Source organism: Heliangelus exortis, chromosome 1 (assembly GCF_036169615.1).
Source record: "Heliangelus exortis chromosome 1, bHelExo1.hap1, whole genome shotgun sequence".
Classification (NCBI taxonomy): domain Eukaryota; kingdom Metazoa; phylum Chordata; class Aves; order Apodiformes; family Trochilidae; genus Heliangelus; species Heliangelus exortis.
Window position 1 is genome coordinate 87,225,580 of NC_092422.1, and position 22,213 is coordinate 87,247,792.

Consider the following 22,213-nt stretch of genomic DNA (forward strand, 5'->3'; position numbering starts at 1 on the left):
GGCGTCATCCCTTAGTGCGGTGACGTCGGTGCCCTGCGCCCGCCGGGCCGCGCACGTTGCCCCTGTTGACGCATGGAGGGCGGTGGTGGCAGTGGCGGTGGGCGCAGCCCCGGTCCCGGCCCAGCCCTGGCCCTCCGCGGGCCGCTGATGGCCGCCAGCGGTGGCAGTCGGCTCCTGGCGGCGCGGTACAGGGAGCCCGGGTCAGTGTTAGGGGGGGTGAGGCGGGTGCGGGCAGGGTCCGAGGCCGCCCCGTCTCTGGGCTGGCTGCTCGTCCCTGCCGGTTCCGAAGTGTGGGTGGCGGGGCCGGGCTGCCGGGGCTGCGCATCTGCCAGCGGGGAGAGGTCTGGGGGGTGTGGAGGAGGCTCTGCCGCTTCCCTGCCTTTCGGGAGAGGCCTGCGGGGCGGAGCGTAGGCCTTTAGGTGTGCTGGTCCTGAAATACTGCTTAAAAACATTGTAAAGGGTTGTTCATCTGAGCAGAAAGAGGAGAAAAGGCTCCGGGGAGACATTATGGAGGCCTCCTGCTATCTGGAGGGTGCCCACTGGGAAACTGGGAAGGAAATTTATACAGGGGCAGGTAGCGATGTGGGAAGGGTAACAATTTTAAGATGAAAGAGGTCAGATGTAGAAATTATTCCCTGTGTGAGTGGTGAGACACTGGCAGGGATTGCCCGGGGAAGCTGTGGCTGCCCCCTCCCTGGCAGTGTTCAAGGCCAGGTTGGATGGGGCTGTGAGCAACCTGGTCTGGTGGGAGATGTCCCTGCCCATGCAGGGGGGTTGGAACTGGGTGATCTTTAAGGTCCCTTCCAACCCAAACCATCCTGTGAGTCTATGATTTTAGTCTTGAAAATTTTCCAGCATGATTGTGCACCACCAGATGCAAGACACTGTGATGTGAACAACAGGGTAAATGTTAGTGGCAAATACATCAAACCTGACAAAAAACCTGCACAAACACGACCAAAACATTACTTAGCAAACAGATGAAAATCTTTCCCTCCCCTTACCTAGCATATGTGTACAGTCCAAGATTTTAAAATGCTGCATCTGTAGCAGTTTCACAGGAATGTTATTCCTCAAGATAGGTTAATGAATAAATTCCAAATTACAGCATGTTACAAAGGTATTGACATTCTTATTAATTAAGCTTATGGATGTTCTATTTTCAGTGATTTTAGTCTGTTGTTTTTATTTGCAGTGATGATAGTTTCTTCGTGTATGATTGCATCAATGCAGAGAAGAAGACCTTAGGAAATAAAGGGTGAGAAAATCTGCTTAGGCAGTCTGCTGTTTTCCTAGAGAGTGCATCTCCTCCTGAGGTTATGTGGCAGTGAAGATAATAAAAGAAAGTCACGGGATGACTCCTTGATCAGGTGATGGCTAGGTTGTTTTTGCTAACCCTGATGGATATACGTGCTTGTATTTTATTTTGTTTATGTCTCATCTTAGAGGAAAGACTGTACACCCTTTTTAAGGAAACACCAGTAGTGTAGTTAATGGTTCTGTATGACTTGGTCAAGGTATTTATGTAAGAATGCTGCATCTCTTATTAGACCATCTAAGACAGTTAGGAAAAAAAAAAAAACACCCAAAACAGCAAACCAGTTACATAACTCCTCCTTCAGGTCTAGTCTCTAAGTCATGAGACTTCAAAAACCAAAAAAGTATTTTCTTAGTTTAAATTCAACCACTGGACATTGTTTTATCTGTAGCAAATTTTACTGTTTTACCCTAAATTAGTATCATGATCTACTAGCACAAACCTTAGCTTTTTTTTTTTTTTCCTCCATGCAGGTGATGATGCAGTTTTTTAGGCCTTCTATTAATTTCCTTTTTCTTGGCTTTTTCTTTTTTTTCAGTAACTTCCAGTTTGGCTCAACATTTTAAGCACAAATAAAACTTACAGCATTGAATTTTGTTGTCCATGTTCCTTCTCGGTGGCGTGAGAACAACTGTGTCTTAAGCATTTCAGTCATGTTCAGGCTGTGAACTTTTTTCCTCTTCTTTCTATCAGGCAGGATGGAAAAGCAACAGATAAAGGAAGAGATGACATCCTAGCTTTTGCCTTTTCTCCATCAGGAGATTATCTTGCCTTGACAGATGACAGCAAACGGCTGATTCTGTTCCGTACAAAGCCTTCCTGGGAATGTGTTAGTGTCAGGTAAGGAAGCAGGATGTTGCATGTCACTTTATCATGGAGTTATGGCTGATTAAATTAGAGTTATAAAATAGTAGTAGTACTTGGGATGTTGGCATTTGTTATCACTAAGTGTCCATTTTTTTCTTTTTTTTTTTTTCCCCTTGTACTTGCTCAAACATATTTATTGTTCTTGGAAATTCAAAGGTATTTGTTAAGAAGTGATGCATTGTATGCCCCACACCAAGAATGGAGTTTGGATGTTTATGTCATTGTCCAAGGAAAGGAAATTCTCTTTTCATATTCCAAATGACAGTATTTGCATCTTTAAGAACATAAACTTTACCCACTCCTGGTTGGGCCTGTGAGAGTGATACAGAACAGTTTAGTCAGTGCATTGTTTGTTTCTGTTTATTTGGGGGAGATGATGTTCTAGGGAGTTTGTGAGCTCTCTTAAAAGTGTATCTTTAGAGATGCTGCCAACTGTTTGTCTTCTGTAGTGTGGTCCTCTTGAGGAAACAGTTTGTGGCTGTCCACCAGAGGTCCTCCAGCTACAAGTTTTCTGCCACTGCTTGTGACAATGTTGAAAAAAAAAAAAAAAAAAAAAAGAATTCTGAGAAAGTACCTCAGCATGCAACATCTCTGCTTCTGGTGGCACAGATGTAAGGCCCTCATTGCAAGACAAAATGGAATCTTTCTCAACTTGGCTGTGTTTGTAGGGTGTGTGGTGGGTTAACCCATGTTGTAGTGGGTAGGTAATCACTGAAAAAAACCAGAAATGGCAAGTTCTCTTCATTCTGCCTTTCCTCTGTAATAGGCCTTTGGTAATTGTTAGATGTTTCAGTTTTCTGCTGAAAGCTCAATTAGGACCACAGCTGGATTTTTTTGGAACATCACTACCTCCTGTTAGGAAACTGGGAGTACAGGCAAAAGGATCTCTGCGTGAAGAAAGAACACCATGGTTGAGCTATGTTACTTCTATTGCTGGTTTGTGGCAAGCTGTATAAAAAGTTTCATGGGGTGATGGCTTTTGTAGGCAGCTCATTTCACACAAGGGAAAATTTTGAATCTTTGTGCTTAAGATCAAAGGCAGTACAATGAATTTGGAGCAAGACTTTTTCTCGTTGGCCAGGTAACTTTGCTGCCTGAGCCTACAATGTGTTAGTAGGCATTCTTGTCCTATATACTTTACCTTTGTTATTGTGTTCCTTAAAGTTAAAAGTATTAGAATTTCTGTCCAGAAGGTGAATAGACATGTCAATTTCCTATGATTCTTAGTGTCCACAGGACATACAGAGGTTTGGAAAAGAGGTGTTACGAAAATGAAAGAATATCAGTGATATTATTTTAAAGCTACAGATGCATTTTCCAGAGTAAGTCATTAGACTTTTTAAAAAAAAATGTTTTCTGAAATACATGGTCCTTAGATTAATCTGAAAAGTTGTAAGAAAACCATTATCTGCTACAGTGACAACTGGGAATATAAATTACTGGCAGATTATGAGGGAAAGCCAGAGTTCAAGTTCAGGACTTTGCCTGGACAAGGTACTGTGAGACTGTGACTCTTTGATTCTGGATGTAAGAAGTAAGAGCACTTGAGGCTCACAAGGAAGGGCTTCCTTTTACAGTACAAAGTGGTAACTGGAGAAATAGTTTCAACACAGTTTTTAGATGTGTTGCTGCAAAGGCCTATCACTAGAACTCCTACCTTGTATTTTCTTTCCTATGTGTTTAACTTGTACTATGGAGAGTAAAAGAACATCTGTCAGCTTTAATCTTTAGAGTACTGACAGGCTGACTATGCAAAATGCTCAGTTGAGAAAGTACCTCAGCAAAATGCAGGTTTAATGGTCTCTCCTTTTTCTCTCACCCTCCCCAGGTGTCTGCTGTTACATAGTTTAGTCATTTATTAGGTCTCAAAGGTACTATTACAGCCCCATGCCCTCCCTTAATATTGTTCTTGTTGCTCCATTTCAAGAACATTGCATGTAAGAACATTTTGTTCAGTCTCTTGATCTATTCAAGTTGAAATCCATATTTGCTGAAGCTGCCACCCAGTGGTGTTCAAACTGTGCCATTTTTCATTCAGGTTTGTGAACAGAAGATGCACTTCCCTAACTATTACAGCTGCAGAAGATAAGATTCTGATTGGAGACAAGTCTGGTGATGTCTATTCTTACTCAATAACAGAACCCCAAGCAGAGGGGAAACTTCAGCTGGGTCACTTGTCTCTGCTACTGGATGTGGTAAGTATGTGCCTCCATGAAGTTAAGGTACAAACCTGGATTCCTGCTTGAGTGTTTTGTTGTTGCTCTTGTCCCAGATTTGGGAGCTCTTTTTTTTTACCAAAATGAATTGTGTGGTCTGGATTTTTTCCTAATGAGTTTGTGTGTGTCTGGAGAGTTTTGTAAGGAAAGAAGCATACCAAAGAGCTATCTGTTCTGGGAGTGTGAATGTTCAGAAACTCTCCCATGACAGTCACAGAAGGCTTAGTTGTGGAATGTATATGGGAACTCACTCAGTCTGTCGTATCAGTTAAACTCTTCAATGTGATAAGCTTCTTTCTTTTTAAGATGAAGTGAAACTTCTGACTCTATTGATGGAGCTCAGTGGCTTTTTCTGGACCAGTTAGTGTCACTTGTCCTAGTGAGCTGGGAAGTTACTGTTGTAAAAATTGCCTACTGGGCACTGAAACTTTCCCTTTACCAACAGGCACTGAGTCCTGATGACAAATATATCATCACTGCAGACAGAGATGAGAAGATCAGAGTCAGCTGGACAAAGGCTCCTTACAATATTGAATCCTTCTGTCTAGGACACAGAGAGTAAGTTTTTTTGTGTGCAGAAGTTACTGTGTGCAGCCCTTCACTGTGCCTCAGTGGATGAAATTACTGTCTTTTCAAATTGTATTTAACAAGAGCTAGGTCTGTGTTAGAATCATATTATGGTTTGAGGTTGGAAGGGACCCTTAAAGGCCACTTCTTCCATTCTCCCTGGAATGACCAGGAACATCTTCAACTAAATCAGGTTGCTTAGTGCCCCATCCAGCCTGACTTTGAATGTTTCCAGGAGTGGGATATCTACTGCCCTTCTGGGCAACCTGTTCCAGTGTTTCACCACCATTTCAATAATTTCTTCCTTATATCTAATTTAAATCTTCCCTCTTTTAGGTTAAAACCAATTTCTCTTGTCTCTTCTGACAAGCCATGCTAAGAAGTCTGTCCACATCTTTCTTGTAGGCCCTCTAAGTACTGGAAGGCCACTGTATGGTCTCTCTGGAGCCCTCATTTCTCCAGGCTGAACAACCCCAACTCTCTCAGTGTGTTTTCATAGGAGATGTGCTCCCCGAACCTCTGATCATCCTTATGGCCCTCCTCTGGATGTGCTTCAACAACTCCATGTCCTTACACTGAGGACTCCAGATCTGGATGCTGTACTCCAGGTGAGGTCTCACCAGAGTGGAATAGAGGGGCAGAACTATTTCCCTTGACTTGCTGGCCACAAGAGACTCCAGAGACTGAAGATTGTTAGTTCCTTTCCTTTCTTCTCTTCTCCATCCTGAGGTGATGGTCCTTTTAATTACAGTGACCTGAAGAGTGGAAGGCAGCAAAGCAGCCTGCTTTGTGCTGTTTTTGTGTGTATTGGTGTGATTCAGATGTTCTCTGACTTGCTAGGAAACTGATAGTTCCTTTAGTATAGAAATCAGGGTTGTCTTCTACACAGTTTATCAGGACCTCCTTTTTGAGCCTACAGGAGGGACTGTACTTTTTTTCAGTAGTCCTTTAGGCATGAGAAGCCTGAAATTGCATATGGATTTTTAAAAGACATTTTCTCTACATTTTGTTGCTTAAAATGTCTTCTCAGGTGTGGTATTTTCAAAGTCCCCTGACTTTGCCTTCTACCACTGTGCAGCTTTGTGGGCTTTTAGAGACTTTTTGTTGCTGTCTGTTGATATGGATTTTGAGTGGGGTAGGGGGGTTGGACAGGTTTGGGTTTTTTTGTTTTTTTTTTTTTTTTGTAGCCACTGCTACATTTTGAAGTCCACAGTGACAAGGTAGCAGAGAAAACATGATCCTGCATAGGGTGGGGAAAGCATCTAATTCTGCTTGTCTGTTTGATGAGTTACTTGGGGATAACAGCACCCTTCCAGGCATGTTGTTACAGAAGATGGTGCAACATGGTGCAGGCATATCACCATCATCAGAAACTTGTTAAAGAACAATGGTGTGACCTATAGGTAGCAACCCACCATGCCCACCAATGTATTTTAATAGAGTGTTTAAGATGCAGATTAATTTGGAGCATCAGTCTGATTTTCATACCATCATTTGGTGTTCTAACCTGTGTAGAATTGGCATAGTTTAAAGGCAAGAGACTACTCATTTTATAGATCTAAGTAGTCTTTGATTAGTTGAGTTTCTGTAGCGTATTTATAGAGCCACTTCTGATGTTTCCACCTCCTCTCTACACAGTTGTATTTTGTAATGGATAAAATTGATGGTCAGAAAGACACTTTAAATGGGGGCTGTTATGTCTGCACAAGAAGTTCATTAGTGGCTGCAGAGCGGAAAGGCACGTAGTGTAAATCAGTTGAAATATATTTAAACATTTTTTTACAAAACTGAAGTATTTAAATTATAAATAAATAAGAAAAGAAATATAAGAAAATATGCATGGCCAGCAGGGCAAGGGAGGTGATTCTCCCCCTGTACTCCACTCTCATGAGAGCCCACCTAAAGTACTGTGTCAAATTCTGAAGCCCCCAACACATGGAGCTCTTGGATTGAGTCCAAAGGAGGGCCACAAAGATGATCAGAGGGCTGGAGCACCTCTCCTGTGAAGACAGACTGAGAGAGTTGGGATTGTTCAGCCTGGAGAAGACTCTGCAGAGTCCTTATAGTGGCCTTGCAGTACCTGAGGGGCCTACAGGAAAGTTGGGGAGTTCATGTTTTTAATGAACATTATTAATTGAGAAAAGGGTACATGTGACCTGAGTAAATCTATCTTGGTGGTTTTTGGTCTATGGCAATGTTATCAGTTGAGAGAATTCAATAGAATTCCTTGAGTGCAGATGGGGAAATATTTTTTTTATTAAGGAGTAAGTAGCTTGTGCAGTATGTATACTTTATTAAGTACAGTAGACATATGTTTTTTTTTCCTCCTGATTAGCTTGAAGTGGAGAACCTCTTTGTTTGTTTATTATAAGGTTCTCTTTAAAATTCTTTCTTAACTATTTGTATTCAAAGAACCAGTGTGTCATGCAACAGAGTTCAACTTTGGACTACTTTCCCTTTAGATTTGTGAGCAAAATTCTTGTAATACCTGACTATCCTGATCTGCTGTTGTCAGCTTCTGGGGTATGTATTGCAATTTCCTCAAATAAATACTTTTCTTGAAAATTAGACTTCAAAGCCAGGATTTGCTTGTGTTTTCCCCAAGTTCCCTGTGATAATTGGAATGGTTTCTCATCTTTTCCAGCATGCCCTCTCTCTCTCCTTCCCTGCCTTTTCAGCTTGCTGTTCAGTGTTCAGCCATTCTATTGCTAGATCATGCAAATTCCATGTACTATGTTGATAGCAAGGCCAGCTTCCTAAGGTCACTGGAGAATGAAGAAATCACAAAGTCTTCAGTATTTCTTCATCATTAACTCTTGGCTTGGAGCACAGACAAACTTTTTAACATTGGACTATTAAACCAACTTTGACACCAATGGGTGTTTTGCCAGCTTGCCATGTTAAGGAGTTTTATATTTTATTTTTTTTTAAACTTTTAAGATGAGAAAATTATTCTCTTTACAAACTCCAACTTGCCTTCCCTTGTGAGGTTTGTTCTGAATTACATTCTCATCTGTATGTGCTCATAGTACATCCAGTGCATGTTGTGTAGAGACTGCAGTGCAGTGCTACACATTGCTTGGACTGAAGAAGTGAGTGCTGCTTCCTTTCCCCTGCCCCCAGCTGTTTTCTTAAAATTTATGGTTTCTTCTTGTCATGCTAGACCTGTACAGACTGAGTAGATGGACTTGGCCTAAAAGATGGAAAACAATGGTCTTTGTTTCTCAGACTACTACCAGTGCATAAGAATCAAGTACTTTTTTTTCACTAAAGACTGTAGTCTGAGCATTTGGTTTCAACTTCTGCGTTTGCTCCCCTAAGGTTCTTGGTTCTTATTCCTCTAATTCCTAAAGCAACTCTAGCTTTATTACTGTGTGGCTGTATTTCATTCTTAGCAAATGTTCTTTGATGACTTTGTTTTTCCAAAGAAGTGTTTAGCTTCTCTCCAAGAGGTTACTAAATCAAATGAGAATTTGGGTGATAACAAGAGTGGAGGTGGAGAAGGGCAACCTGAAAAAATTACCATTAAAATCCTGAGCACATGTATTATGGTGGTGTTTGAGACAGACTTGAAATGCACTTCTCGAGCTACCCAATTTCCACTTCAAAAGGAGAATTACAGTTAGCATGATTAAATAATCTAGAATGGAGTATAAAAATTATGTTAATTAAAATGCTTTAGCTGCAATTTGAGGTCTTGACTGACTATTTAGCAGCTTCTGTGGGAAGCTCTTAAGGGAAATATGATTTAGCTGAAGAAGATGAGTGGCCTCTCCTTGCCTGAGGTGCTGTTAAATAATATACTTATGTCTGCTTCCATCTGTCCAGGACTCAACTCTGAGACTTTGGGAGTACAAAAGTGGGGAAGAAATATACTGCTGTCATCTAAGTAGTGTCTGTGGGTCTGAGACAACCAAAACTGACCAGGTACACCCCTCAGTGCTTTTGCTACCCTCCTGATCCCTGTGACTCCCAAACTGGTTGTTGCATTTTGTTAGGAGTGTCTCCCTTCTGTGGGTGGGTTTGGAAGTTACATGAGACCTAGAAACTGTTACAAAAGCTTTGGATTTGGGGAAAGGAAGAAAGTCCTTGAAATCCATTCCTGTATTTTGTGTGCATTTCTAAGAAGTGCCAAGCAGTGATTAAAAGAAGCTGTTTGTTACTCATCTCAAATGTAAGTTCTGCACACTAGACAAAACCTTCACTTGACATTTTTTCCAAGGACACAAGTGCCTCAGTCTTCTTAGCTGGAAAATATCTTTTAGCAGTGGAAAGATATAAAAATTCACCCTTTTATTAAAAATACTTAAATGAACTTTAAGTCATCAAAAACCAGCTTTGTAACATTTGTAACCAGACATCTGCAATAGAACTGCCCTATGGAGTCAAAATGCTGGGCTTGTTCCTTTGGGTTGTTCTGAAGCTGGAAAGTGTCCAAAATGAAAACATTTGAGTCCTTTGTGAAAACTGAATACCCAGAGCCCTCCTTAGCTTACAGCCTGTACGTAAGTGGTGCCTTTGGGGTGCTACTGTGATTTGGGATTCTAAGCTGATGTGAGCTTAGGGGTTCTGATAGCACTTGATCTCTGGTGGTGTTCTTGTCATGTGAATTGGCATGCAGCAGTGAAACAGAACTTGTCATTGTCCTCCCAGTCTACATCATTAAGCCAGTTGCTAATCTGTTGGGTCATTTAACAGTTGTTCATCTTACCACTCATCCTGCTGGGCATGTTTTTCATGTGAATCTCTAAAAATACTTCTTTCTCTGAAGACCACAGCTGGATCCCAGTTGTTAGATGACTGGGAAGCCTGCAGCCGTGCCTTGCTCCTAAAGGAAATCTATGGAATGCGTATCCAGGCTGAAATTTAATTTAAAAGTTCTGTCTTATATCCCTTGTGTGGTTTTCTGTGGTTTTGGTTAGTTGAAGTGCTTGGCCTCTCCTAGCAACCAGAAGCCATTCCTGGGCACGTCTCAGAGATTCCTTGCTGTCCATGTAGGTCTGGACTGTCTTGTAAGTGGGATTCCCAGTTAATGAACTGGAAACACAACCCGTGGAAGGGTTGAGCTCCTAGGGACAGACCTGACAACTCAGTTTTCTTCTGTGCTGAAGACATCAACAAGTTGTTCCCCGTGTTGGAGTAATAACGTGCAAGTTCATGTCTGTACATAAGTCCAAGAATGCAGCCACTTGCATTACAACATTCAAAGTTTAGATACTGGAAATCTTAGTTTTGGCCTAGAGTTCCTGCTAGCAGGAATTCAGTATCTGGATGAACACTTTAACCTGCCTCTGAACTTGAAAGTGTACTTTGAAGCACACCTGAGCCAGAGACCTCTCATAAACATTCACGAGGTCTCTGGCTCATTTCAGCTTGATTCTAGTGCTTGAAATCTTTGAAGTAGCTACTCCTGGGTTTTTTTTCACCAGCAAAAAAACAGGTATACTAAATCAAGTGGAGTGGATAGCCCATCTAGTTGGTAATCTCTTACAGTCTGGATGCAGTCTTGAGTGAAGACAGGAGAACCAAGACTGAGGCAGACCTGCAGAATTTCTTTGTACATAGAGGCTTCTGGAAATACGGGGCTTGGGAGTTTGAAAGCCAGTGTTTTATCTTTGTGTTCAGATGTAGTTAATGAGGGTGTTTTGCTGAAACAATGTGGTTTGACTGCCATCAAATCCATGTCTGCAGTAATGTTGCAAGGCTTTTCTTTGGGGGAGAAGACTGTTTTTATTTTAAAATACTTTGCCTTCTAGCTTTATTGGATCATTAAGGACTAGTAAGCAACTAGCTGTGGAAAATACTATTACTAATTTTAAAAATGCTACTTGTTGCTTAGACTGGCTTAGTATTTAGTAAGATAGCTTGCATATAAATTAACAGTGCTAGATATTGCTGAATCCCAACTCCATTGCTTACAAACAAGTTTATGAAAAATAATACTAAACTATATAGTAAACTTTGAATGTAGCATTGGCTAAACTAGCAAATGCTAGAGGGAAAAAATTGTTGCTGCAATCAGGAATTGATTTAAAAAATAATCTCCAACACTCGTAGAATGGTTTTGAAGGCGTTTTAATGTAGTTTAGTAATACCAGCCTTGTCTCCTTACATACCTGATAAAGTGCCTTCTATAGGATACTCTGTAGAGTCTCTCCATAGAAATTTGGGCTGCCTTTGGAGCTTGAGGGGTCTATTTAGCTTCTTCACCTCAGTGTGAGTAAGTAATGACAGAAAGGGGAAAACCCATAAACTGTGGTTTAATAAATATAACACAGCATTTAATAATCTATATTCCTACAGTGTCCTGCAGTTCTTCTATCCACTGCCATATGTGTATCCTGACAGTGGTCTTGGAAGCCTCAGGCTTTCCTGTTCCTTGAATCTCTGGAATGCTGTTTACTGCCCACTCTTACAGGCACTTTAAAATCTGTCTTCAATGACACCAAATTTCCACAGTGCTTGCGGGCTGCAGAAGACAGTTAACTTCCAGAGTTCATACATGAACAGTTATCAGGTAGTGTTCTAGTGATTACAGATGGATTAAATGACAGATTTAAACTTTAACGCAGTGCATTGCCACCTTTGACAGCTGCCAATATGTACTACTGTCAGAGAAATTACTGTCTTGATGCCCAGCAGGACCAAAGGGGAAATGAGATTTGTGTTTCCCTGGAGTCATAGTGCTAGAAGTGACAGAGAAAGTGTCTGGTGGTAGTATTTCTGTTGTATCAAAGATCATTTTCGCAACCTATTGTGACATTTATAGCCTGAATTTAAGGGAACAATCTGTTGAGTCAACACTTTGTAGGCTGTAACTAACAACACTGTCTGCAAATTACTCTGACAACCAAAGATCTGATGGGGATGTGTCTTTTTTTTTCTTTCACATTGCATTTCACACTGTGGATGTACTGAAACTTGAAACACAACCTGAGGCATAATGGTAATGGAATCAGCAGTAATGGTGGCTCATGCAAGCACGGAAATGTGGTCTTATTTTGTTTCATAGATGATGACTATATGTCTGTTTTGAGAACATTGGGGGTATTTTTGAGCTATGTAGCATTGGTTTCAGCTGATGAGTTGCAGATCCTCAGTTCATTTTCCCACTAGAATGGGAGTGATTCTCTAATTTCATGGTGCTATGTAAATATTTTTCCTGCTTTAGAGCTTTCACCTCATCTGATCCTCTTCACAGCGCAAGCTTGTTTAAAGTCCAGAACACGAATTACACAACTCTACCCCAGTGTTCATTACATTAATTTTTCATAGGGTCACCTCTTACCAATGACATGAAAAGTTAATTTAAGGTCTTGACAAGCTGATAACAGTGTCATATAAATGCTGAAGAAGTTCAGAGAGTTATCAAGTGAACAACTGTTTGTCACAAACTGTTCTTGTAGCACTTCAACTGATTTCATAGATTTGTCCTTGAATAAGATACTACTCTGGGGCTGACTGTTGATTTACCCACACATGGAAAAGAAAGAGCTCACAAAGAAGATGCATTTTCTTCTGTCCAACTATGAGTAACACTTGGTTCAAGTCAAAAAAGCCTCCTTCTCCCTCCCCAATGAGGGTGGGAGAGAGCTGCTTCGTACTTCAAGTTCACAGAACCTCTTGCCTTCCTAGCTGGGCAGTTTCCATCACTGCACTTGCCCTGCATGTTTGTCATGAGACAGGCAGAGAGGCAGAGCTTTGTTATTAGAAAAAAATATCATAGGTTTGGGTTTTTAAAATATATTGTTCATTAAGTGTCTAAAGAACTTACTGGTAGTTTACAATAGGGACTGTCTGTTCCACTCTAAAGCTGCAGTGTAAGTGGCTCCATATTGCAATAATTACATTTAGATACATTAGTTACAGACAGCCTTTCAGCCCTCTCATCCTACTCAGTATTTGCAACTATAGCTATTTTTTATGTCTGTGTAAAATAGGAGTCCTGGATCCCAATGCTAAATATGGACCAACAACTTGATATTTCTGCAGGGTAGCAAGAGTCCCATCTGTTCCCAAGACCTCTGAAACATAACGTCCTTTTGATAATGTTTTTTATAAAGTGCTCCTCTTCTGTCCCAACAGGCAATTGAATATATGAATAAAAAGTGTATGCATACCATTGTTCTTGCTTCACCAGCCTCCCCACCCCCTAGGATTGCATCACTTAGTAGATTTTAATTTTTTCTCATGTGCCAGAGATGCACTGTGTAACCCTGGTTTTCAGCTACATTTATAACTTTAATTAACTTTTTTCCCCACAGTTGGTTTATCTCTTACTAGCTGCATCGTGTACTGTTGACAACATAGTTAGCTTCTGGTCTTAGACTTGCTGACTTGAATGTTTTGAAGCCGTACAGCTTGTTTTGCTTGCCCACACTGATTGCAAAATTCTAAAATAAGCACCCTGACAATGCCTGTACATCAGCTGGTAGCTCAAAGGGTAAAATCCCATGGTTACTTCCAAATTCAGCTTAACCTGGGGAACCAGAGATTCTGTCTAGTGACCAGTGAAGGCTGGAAAGGAAGTGAGAGGAAAGGGGACTTGAGGATGCATCTGAATTGTGCCAGCAGAAGTGTCAAGAAAACTTGTTTTCCCTGCCCTAAAGGGAATAACTCACTCTAGTCAGAAGGCTGATGTTAATCAGAAGTGCTGGTGTTATCCCTACTTACAAAATACAACTGAGAACCAATTTACAGTTTCATCTTTCACATTATGTAACAGATACTTTTGAAAAAGCACCCTAGGGCATCTTCTGGCAGTTTCTCTGCTCCTCCAGATCTCTTACTTCCCACTCAAGGAGTCTCACATCAGTTGTTATGTATTTCAAGTAGTATGCTTTGTCCAGCAAAAGTATTTTTCTGATTATCTTCCAGACAAAACTATGTTTCTTCTAATTAAGAGTGTGGTGTGATTTTTTTGTTGTTGGTGGTGGTTTTTTGAGGGTTTTTTGTTTTGTTTTTAATGAGGAAAATAGCCTTGGGCAGTCTTGACTTGTTCTTCAGAACACTTCTGTTAAGTGGAATGGCTTCACCCAGTTACAGGTTGAAAGCAGAGACAAAACAGCAATTATATTAGCTTAGCATCACTGTCTTCTCTTTTTTAAGAACTGTAGCAGTAGCTAATGGCTTGTGTTTATAATATATAAGCTACTAGCATAATGTCCTTGCTGAGTGGGATTATTGTTGATAGTTTTACCATTAGCATTACAGGAGAGAACACTTAAGGCAGTGTACTTTTCCTTCATCTATCAGTGTGTTTATTGAGAGTAATTCACTAAAAACGTTACATTTAATCTCTGTCTGGATGTCTATGAAGGGAGAAATGTGGAAAACCTCAGCACACACTGGTTTGAAAATTTGCTTGACTGCAGTTTAAAGGTAATTATACTGCTTAACTTCTAAATTAAGACGTCTGCTAAATTTTAAAGGTTAGGACATGAAATGGAATGTGAATTTTTTTTTTGGCCAAAAATTATTTTACCGTATCAGGATGTTTCCTTTTTTTAATAGAAATACCCCGTGTCAAGAATAACCTACTGCTGTCAAGGTGGTTACATTGCCATTCTGTGCGACTGGTAAGAATCAAGGGAATAATGGCTAAAATCATGACAGCTTCTGCAAAGACAGCTGCTTTCCCTGTTTGCTGCCCTAATGTTCCCCTAGCTTGCAGTAGTTGGTACTGTGGATGGCTGAGTGTGCCAGGCATGCCTGTGGCCTCACAAGGAGCCTTGAAATCCTTGTTTTACTTGGTCTGAGTGCAGAGGTGAGTGTGAGGGTTATCCAGCTTAGTTAAGTTTTGCAGACTTCATGATGCCTTTCCCTTATGGGAGGAGAGTCAAGGCTGAGATGCCCAGGAGCCCTTCTCTGTGCTCAGGATGTCTCCCTAAATTGCTGTGCCCAGGCTGTGTGTTTTGCATCCTGCTGTGTTCAGGGTGCTGTGGCAATTGAGCAGCCAAACTCCTGTTACTGTACACTGCTCCTGTAAATGGATTTAGACATTCTGTTTAAAACCACAACGTTACTTCAGTTTATAACTATGGAGGGGCTGTGTTGGCTTTTGTGTTCAAAAGTGTGTTTGTGTAAGGAGAGTGTGCATGGGAGGTGATGGGCCTAAGTTCTGAGGAACCAGACTAGCATTTCTAAACAGTGCTCTCATGTAGACCTCGTAGGCCACTCAGGAGGGAGCCAAAGTGTCCTGCCTGGCACACTGGGGACCTCTCTGTGGGAGATTAGAAAGCTCTGCACGTAGAGGTTGTGGCTGATAGAGGAGTGAGTGCTGATGGGAAAGGTGGATGATGAGTGCAGTGCCAGCATCCTGTTCTTCAGCTGTGTCAAGATTTCCTGTCCTCATTCCCTCTTCCCTTCCCTGCGTGTAGTTCCTTATTTTGTTTTGACTAGTACTCACTTACATATTCCTTCCAATGAAGCCCTGTAGGCCAGTGTGCTATGATGCAACAATCCTTATATAAATCCTTAGTAATCCTTAGAAAATTCCTTTTACTGACTTGTCTTTTAAAAACAAGGCAGTGTTTACTGCTTTTTCTTCCATGTAACACTTGAAAAGCCATTTGACATGCTAGGTATTTACAGTTTCTGCCTCAGATCAAGTAAGCAAATTCCAAAAGTATCCTAGCACTTCAAGCTAGGATATTTTTTTGCAATTCCTAATTCATTTGTTTTGGCTCTGTTTGAAATTAAGAGTGGGTGTTTGTAGTTTGCTGTACAAGTCATGGCTGTCGGTGGATTTACTAATAATGGTAATTAAGTTTTTTCCTCTCAAAAGTATTCCAGCAGTCTACATCTTTCAGCTTGATGCCACTGCCCGGCAGCTCGCTTACAGGCAGCAGATCTCTTTGAAACATAAAGGTTGGGACATTGCATTTGAGGAAACAGGAGATCTGTGGATTTTGCAGGAAGACAGCGAAGCTCCTCTTCAATTGTACAGACCATGTGATGGACAGTGGAAGGTAGATACTTTTGTTTTGCTGACATTCTGAATGTTTCCTGTTGTCTTGAGGCCATAACAAAAAGGGAGTAAACTATATTCTGTGAAAGCTAAATGGCACATTTCTCTATTTATGTCTTGAGGCAAAGTCATAGATCTACATCTAATTCTGCTTCTCACCTGTGTGTAATGCAAAGGTGCTGAGAGCTTGTTATGAATCCAGTCTCTCCTCTGGTGAAGCTGACATCTGGCAGAGCAGGATCAGGCAGAGTGGTTGTCAGTCGTTGCACTCTGTACACTGAACAATTTCCTGTGCTTTCTGTGTGCTACACTTGATTATTTAGAAACAAAACAAAACAAAGCACAAACCAACAAAATCCCTTTGTGGTTTGCTTAGGAATGCTTTCCACACAGCCTTCCAAGTGCCTGCCTCTGAAGGATTCTTTGGGGGACAAGGCATTCTGGGAGCATTAAGAGGGTTTCTTTTTTTCATTGGGAACGGGCAATCAAATTTCAGGGATGTGCTGTCAAGTTCTCTGTAATGGCCTGCCAAACAACTGGAAACTCTCTCGTTATCCTTGTAAGTTCCCAGCTAATTATGATATATTTGGGAAGTAGTTTTAAATTAAACTAAAGTATGTTCTCTGACTTTATGTGTTCCTTGTGATACTCCTTTTTTCTGACAGATTAGTAAGGGAGAATCCATTTTCTTCAGGCTTCAAAGCTTCCCCAGCAGAACATGTGAACTCAGGCCAAGTTTCTTCAGCAGTCCTGGAAAAAAGGACCCTAAAAGAAATCATGAAGGGCTCATGCTTGCTCTCCTTTCACTTTAGTCATTTGAGAGCTGTTGCATTTTTCGGTGTGCTGTGAAACATGAGATTGTTTATTATTCCTGAATTATAATGCAGTGTTCCTTTTTTTCCCAGCCTGTAACTGATGACAAAGGATTACAAAAGATGTCAAAGTATCTTCAAGACAACTGGACAGCGTTTGAAGGTGAGACGTGTGGCCTGATGGCCCAGGAAATGCAATTTTTACAGCTAAAGCATAATATTTAACTGCAAGATCATCATTCAGGTCAGTTCAGCTGTCTGTTGAAGTCTGCTTAACCTTTCAGTTTTCTCAGGTTCATCACTTGATCTGGTATGGAAGTTAGTGTGGATCATGAAGTGTGTTCAGATTACTGTTACCACAAAATGATGTAGGTGGTTAGATCTGGATTGGAGCATTGTAACTTCTACATAGACACCTTAGCATAGGGATGCATCTAAACACCCTATGACAGAGCTGCTGGAGTCTCATCTTACTGCTCTGGTACTGAATACTGTTGTTTGCCATCTTGGCTCTTACTGAGTGTGACACTTCTATCAGGAGTACAGTGGAGAGAGTAGGACTGGAATAGTCATGGGAGGAGCAGCTTCACTGTAATGATGGGCCATTTGTGACCACCTCAACAAGGCAGATTGTGTGGAGCTTTCTGTGGCTGCAGGATGTGACCCTGGATGGTGTCCCAGATGGTATAGATTGGTATCAGGGTTGGTTCATTTTGTTCTTAACTTCTGCCCCACCTCCAGTCACTAAAAAATAATACATGGTTTACTAACTCATAAGCATATTATTGCCAGGGAGTTTTGTATTTAAAAACCATCCAACTTTATTTAGAAGCTGAAATTATGGCAGTGATGTCTGCAGGGTAGAGAAGGGTTGTGGCTTGTGCTAGTGGATGTGTCGTTATGTGTTGAGAGTTGATTAATGGAAATTTCTGTCCTGTGCTTTTCTGGGAGTCTGGGAGCCTTCCTTAAAAAGGGTGTTACAGTTCCCACGTGTTTTTTGGTCTGTTCTTGGTGGTCATACCTAAAGATGTAAGAATTGTAGGAATGTGTGGTCTAATTTAAACTCTGTTTAATATTTAGTTGGTTGATGGTGTAGCTCTCATTAAGTTGTTACAGTCTTTGAAATCTAAGAGGAAGTAAGGTACTCCTGTGGAAGGGAGAGGGTTTGCATGTAGATGTTACAGACTTGATAGTTACAGCCAGAAAGATAATTAGGAGTATGAGGGCTGAGTGAAAATGAGCAACAAAGAAGTAAAATGAGCCAGGCAGGGGAAAAGGTTCTGAGCATAATTAACCAGTGTAGCAAATTACTGCCATACATGGTAGCCAGGTGCATCTGTAGCTGGGAAAGAAAAACTGCTCAGGTGGCAGGGCCTATTATTGTTAATTAGTAAGTGCTGGCTCACTTGATGAGCACTTATTCCAATGCATAATTAGTGCTTGAAAAGGTAGTTACTTCTTTTAAAGAAGGTGGTAATTATATCGTTTAAACCCAGTTTTAGTGTCTGCATATTGTCCTTTTATTAACTTCTCTTGTCTGATTGCTGATTTGGTAGGATTTAAGGCCTGTAGGTCAGTCTTGAAGTACACATTGAACAGTTTGGCATTTTGTTGTAACTGGTCCCAGAAAAATATAGAGCCAAGATTTAGTGCAGACTGATTGAGTAGAAAGTAGCATGGATATCCAAAATGAAAGTACACAGTTCCTCCCAGGGCCAAAGGCCAATACCTTGGTTACTGTATAAGAGCAAGACCCTCAAAAGTAAAAATGTGTACTTTGCTGTGTATCAGCAAGGGGAAGTGGCTTTTTTTGTCTACCAAGAAATAAGGGGGTTCTGTCTTTATATTTTTGTGGAGTTCCACACTTGCACCAGGACCAAACCCTATCAGATACTGAATTTCTTGCAGCTGCCATATAAGATGGCATGATGATTTTTTTGGGTAGTAGTTAGTTCCCCATTACACTTATCTAAACTTGCAGTCTTGGAAATGATGTGATTAATATTACGCTGAATTCATAGACAGTGTAATAGAAATTTGGGTTGAAAATTTAAAAACGTGTGTGCAATAGGATGTAACTGTTAGGGGTCTGCTTCTTTGGGCCTCCTTTAAGTTAGTACCTCAGGACACAAGTCAGCTAGGGACAGGTAGGTAGCATACACCCTTTGCAGGGCTTAGGTCCTGGGGAGCAACTCCAATGGGATGTCTTAAGAGTAAGTTGTGACAGCAGTCATTTTAAAAACAGAAGCCTGGAAGTGTGCAAGTGTCCCAACAGGCAAAGAGAGCTGTGTGCTCTCTTCACATCAATACTGTGTGGTTGCCTCTGTGATTTTTTTCAGCTAAAAATGGAGGCTGTGCTTGGCTATGTGAATGATGGACAGATGCTTTGCAACAAAAATCGGGCATACATAGTGTAAATGCTGATACTAAATAATGCTTTAATGAAGTAGACAGGACCACAGTAAGTGAACTGAAATACCACTACCTAGAATTAGAGTACAGAAGGTAATTGGTGAGACTGCTAAGGGAATTATCACTTTTCTGATGTTCTTTCTTTGCCCAATTGTAGGTTTTGTTGGCACAAAGAGCTACTATGGCAGTCTCTACAAGGCTTCATTTAATAACACGGCTTCCTACCTACAGAAGAAAGAGGAAAGATCACAGCAGCAGAAAAAGAAGAGGCAGGATCTACAGCATGGTTCAAATGGACAAACAAAAAAGATGAAGAGTGAAGAACCATCACTATGATCCCATTGTTAGCGTGTAACTTTTGTCTTGCTGAAAGGAACTGATCTGACTGCGGATGATTTTAACTGTTAAATGAATTATGGAAGAAGACTGATTTAAACTTTTATTCAGATTTGTGTTTTCAGGTAGCCTGATACAGCAATACCCTGCTTGCAGAGGATAATGCATTTGTAATATGTCTAAGCTTCTAGCAGCATACAAGTATTAGTGGTTCAGTCCTAGGAGTCTCTAATGCATGATATATAACTATTGGAGATCTTATTTTCATTGAAACAAGATTTTGATTTTGCCTGCTGTGTTCAGGCTTTCTTCTTCAGGTGGAAGTCCACTGATAAAAGTTGATCTGATTTTGGTTTGCTTGGGTTGGGGATTTTGGGGGGTTGTTTTTGGTTTTTTTTACTTCTTAAAAGGTCTGTTAGCCAATGCAACTGACTTAAGTGTACCTAGCTATGGGAAAGGGAATGTAGCAAAATTCTTGTTCTACATAGAAGGTTTTAGCTGAGACTGCCATCTCTGTTTTAACCCTTTACCTTCCATTTATGTGACAGGGATTCTGCCTAGCTTCCAACCCATTGCTGCTTGTGGCATATTTCTATAGGAAGAAGTGCAAAAATACATTTTGTTTTTTTAAACTCAAAAGTAAAATGTGTCAGTCAGATTTGTTTTACTGGAAGATCTTCTACTGCAATATGACATTGGGGTGTCTGAGAATGACTGATGAGGCCTATGAGCAAAACTTGGGATGTATCAGCAAAACTTGGGGTATATTCTACTTTTTTCAACAAGAACTCTTTCATGTTGCAATTAGCCAAGAAATATATCTTTTGAAGTTTTCAGTAAGACCTTTATGGGATCACTTGTTGCTTCATCATGGGACAGAAGATATTCATCTACCAGGTGGCATTCCATGTCTATATGGCATAGAAAGTACTTCATAAAGCCAGGTATAGAAATCTGTACAAATCTTTAGAAATAGTCAAATTAGCCTACAAACCATGAATAGTTCTCTAGATCTCTTTATAGTGGTCCTCTTCAGAGTATCTGGATGCTTAAAAATATTTCACTCAAATTTTAGTTATGCAACTGTGTAAGACATTGTCAAGATGTAGCTTGTTCTTGGGTATTTAGCAGTGAAGCAAAACTTGCTGCTTATTGCAGCTTTTTCTTTATTACGTGTCCCAGGCCATGTGTCTGTCTCATGCTGGAGGGTGTCACATGAACTTTCATATTCCTTGTGTTTCAAAGTGCTTCCTAAAGGACAGAGCATTGCATGCATTAATCCTTTGCCTCCAGGGTGTGATTTCTTTTGGTTATTTCTTTTAAATAAAGACCCTTCTACTTTGGCAAATATTTCTTTTGGCAAAAATTGTGAAGAGTGGTATCTTCTCAATTCTGACAGGAGCTGCATTAGCATGAAGAAAATACGAAGTAGCTTCCACTACCTGTGCGTTTACTTGGCAAAGGAAGACAGTGTCATATCCTCAAAGATTATGGTTTTGTGTAGCAATTCAGCCTCCCCTGTCCAATATCCACATCCCAGGGAACTGAAGCATCTTTATTGGGTATCATGAAATCAATCAAGTGCTCCTGGATTTTGCTGGGTCTTGAACAAAGGAGAAGGTGGTAGGTTTGGGCTTGACAAGGACTTTATGTGGTCTAGAGCAAACACTTCGGAGCTGCTGTGTTTTTCTGTCTTTTAAAGAGTGCCTGAACCATTAGGTTGGCCTGATGGAGTGGCTCACTGGGTCTCATGGCAAAGAGTTGATCTAGTTTGGAGACTCAGCCCAAGTAGAGAACCCCAGGAGATGGGGTTACTGTCTGAGCATCCCAAGTGCCTGAGTGTTCTTGTGCTACATGGAGTCCTTGCCACTTCCTTGCAGTTGGCTTGGGTAGTTTCTTGATTTGTTCTGTAGGTTGGTGAGGGTCACATTCTCAGGTGTGTGTTGCTCTCCCTGCTCTGTGAAGGTGGTATCTGTCCTTAGAAGTAATAATTATTACTGTGTAGAATAATTATTTAGGAAGTGCATCATTTTATGTGTGTACATATGTGGTATCATATAAATAGAGCAAATGCTTTCTTGTATTTAGGTTGGGAATGTGGTAAAAGGCTTGAACTTTGAGCTCAAATGCAAACCTGAGGCCTAACTGCTTGGTTTGCTGAGAGTCTGTAGCCTCCCCTTATCCAGTGGAAGTTCCTGAGTAAGGAGCTCAACAACAGGTAGGCAAGTTTCCTGGTAGCTTGGCTACATCCTGTGCTGACAAGAAACCAGGATGTCAGAGCCCTATAATTTCAGTCTTCTCAGGGACAGTTGCATTTGTGAAGGTGAAAACCTTTAATTGAATCTGGAACAGTAAACACATTGGTACGGTACTGGTGGTGCATATTTTTCTTGGTCCTCAAGAAAGGATGAGAAATTGCCATTGGGAGTGCTTGGTACTATGGGTAGGAATGGTGACTTTGAGACTGCTGTATGATGGTGGCTATTAAAACTTCATAGTTCTTGTACTGATCTAATTTAAGAGGGGGCTCTAGGGAAAGCAGTTGGGGATGCAGTTAAGGAAACTCCAGCCCTAGGGTGTAGCTTTGTTATTGTTCAGATGAGATCTGTTGTGCACAGATTCAGCAGTATGATTTTAGCAGAATCGGGTCAGTATTCACACAGCTTGTGAACTAGAGAGGACAGGAGGAAAAAGCTCAGACTACTTTCTTTGTTAG

The 22,213-nt window shown here is 40.9% G+C and overlaps 1 protein-coding gene across 1 annotated transcript; it reads left to right on the forward strand.

Annotated features, from left to right (window-relative positions):
* The first annotated feature begins 12 nt into the window (after window positions 1-12).
* On the forward strand, window positions 13-20,142 carry WDR4 (WDR4 tRNA N7-guanosine methyltransferase non-catalytic subunit). Its single transcript, XM_071752286.1, has 11 exons — window positions 13-200; window positions 1,196-1,258; window positions 2,012-2,158; window positions 4,224-4,380; window positions 4,847-4,959; window positions 7,431-7,491; window positions 8,797-8,895; window positions 14,482-14,546; window positions 15,755-15,938; window positions 16,843-16,912; window positions 19,319-20,142. Exons 1-11 carry the CDS (start codon window positions 73-75, stop codon window positions 19,495-19,497), a joined length of 1,266 nt encoding a protein of 421 aa, XP_071608387.1. The 5' UTR covers window positions 13-72; the 3' UTR covers window positions 19,498-20,142.
* The last annotated feature ends 2,071 nt before the right edge of the window (window positions 20,143-22,213 follow it).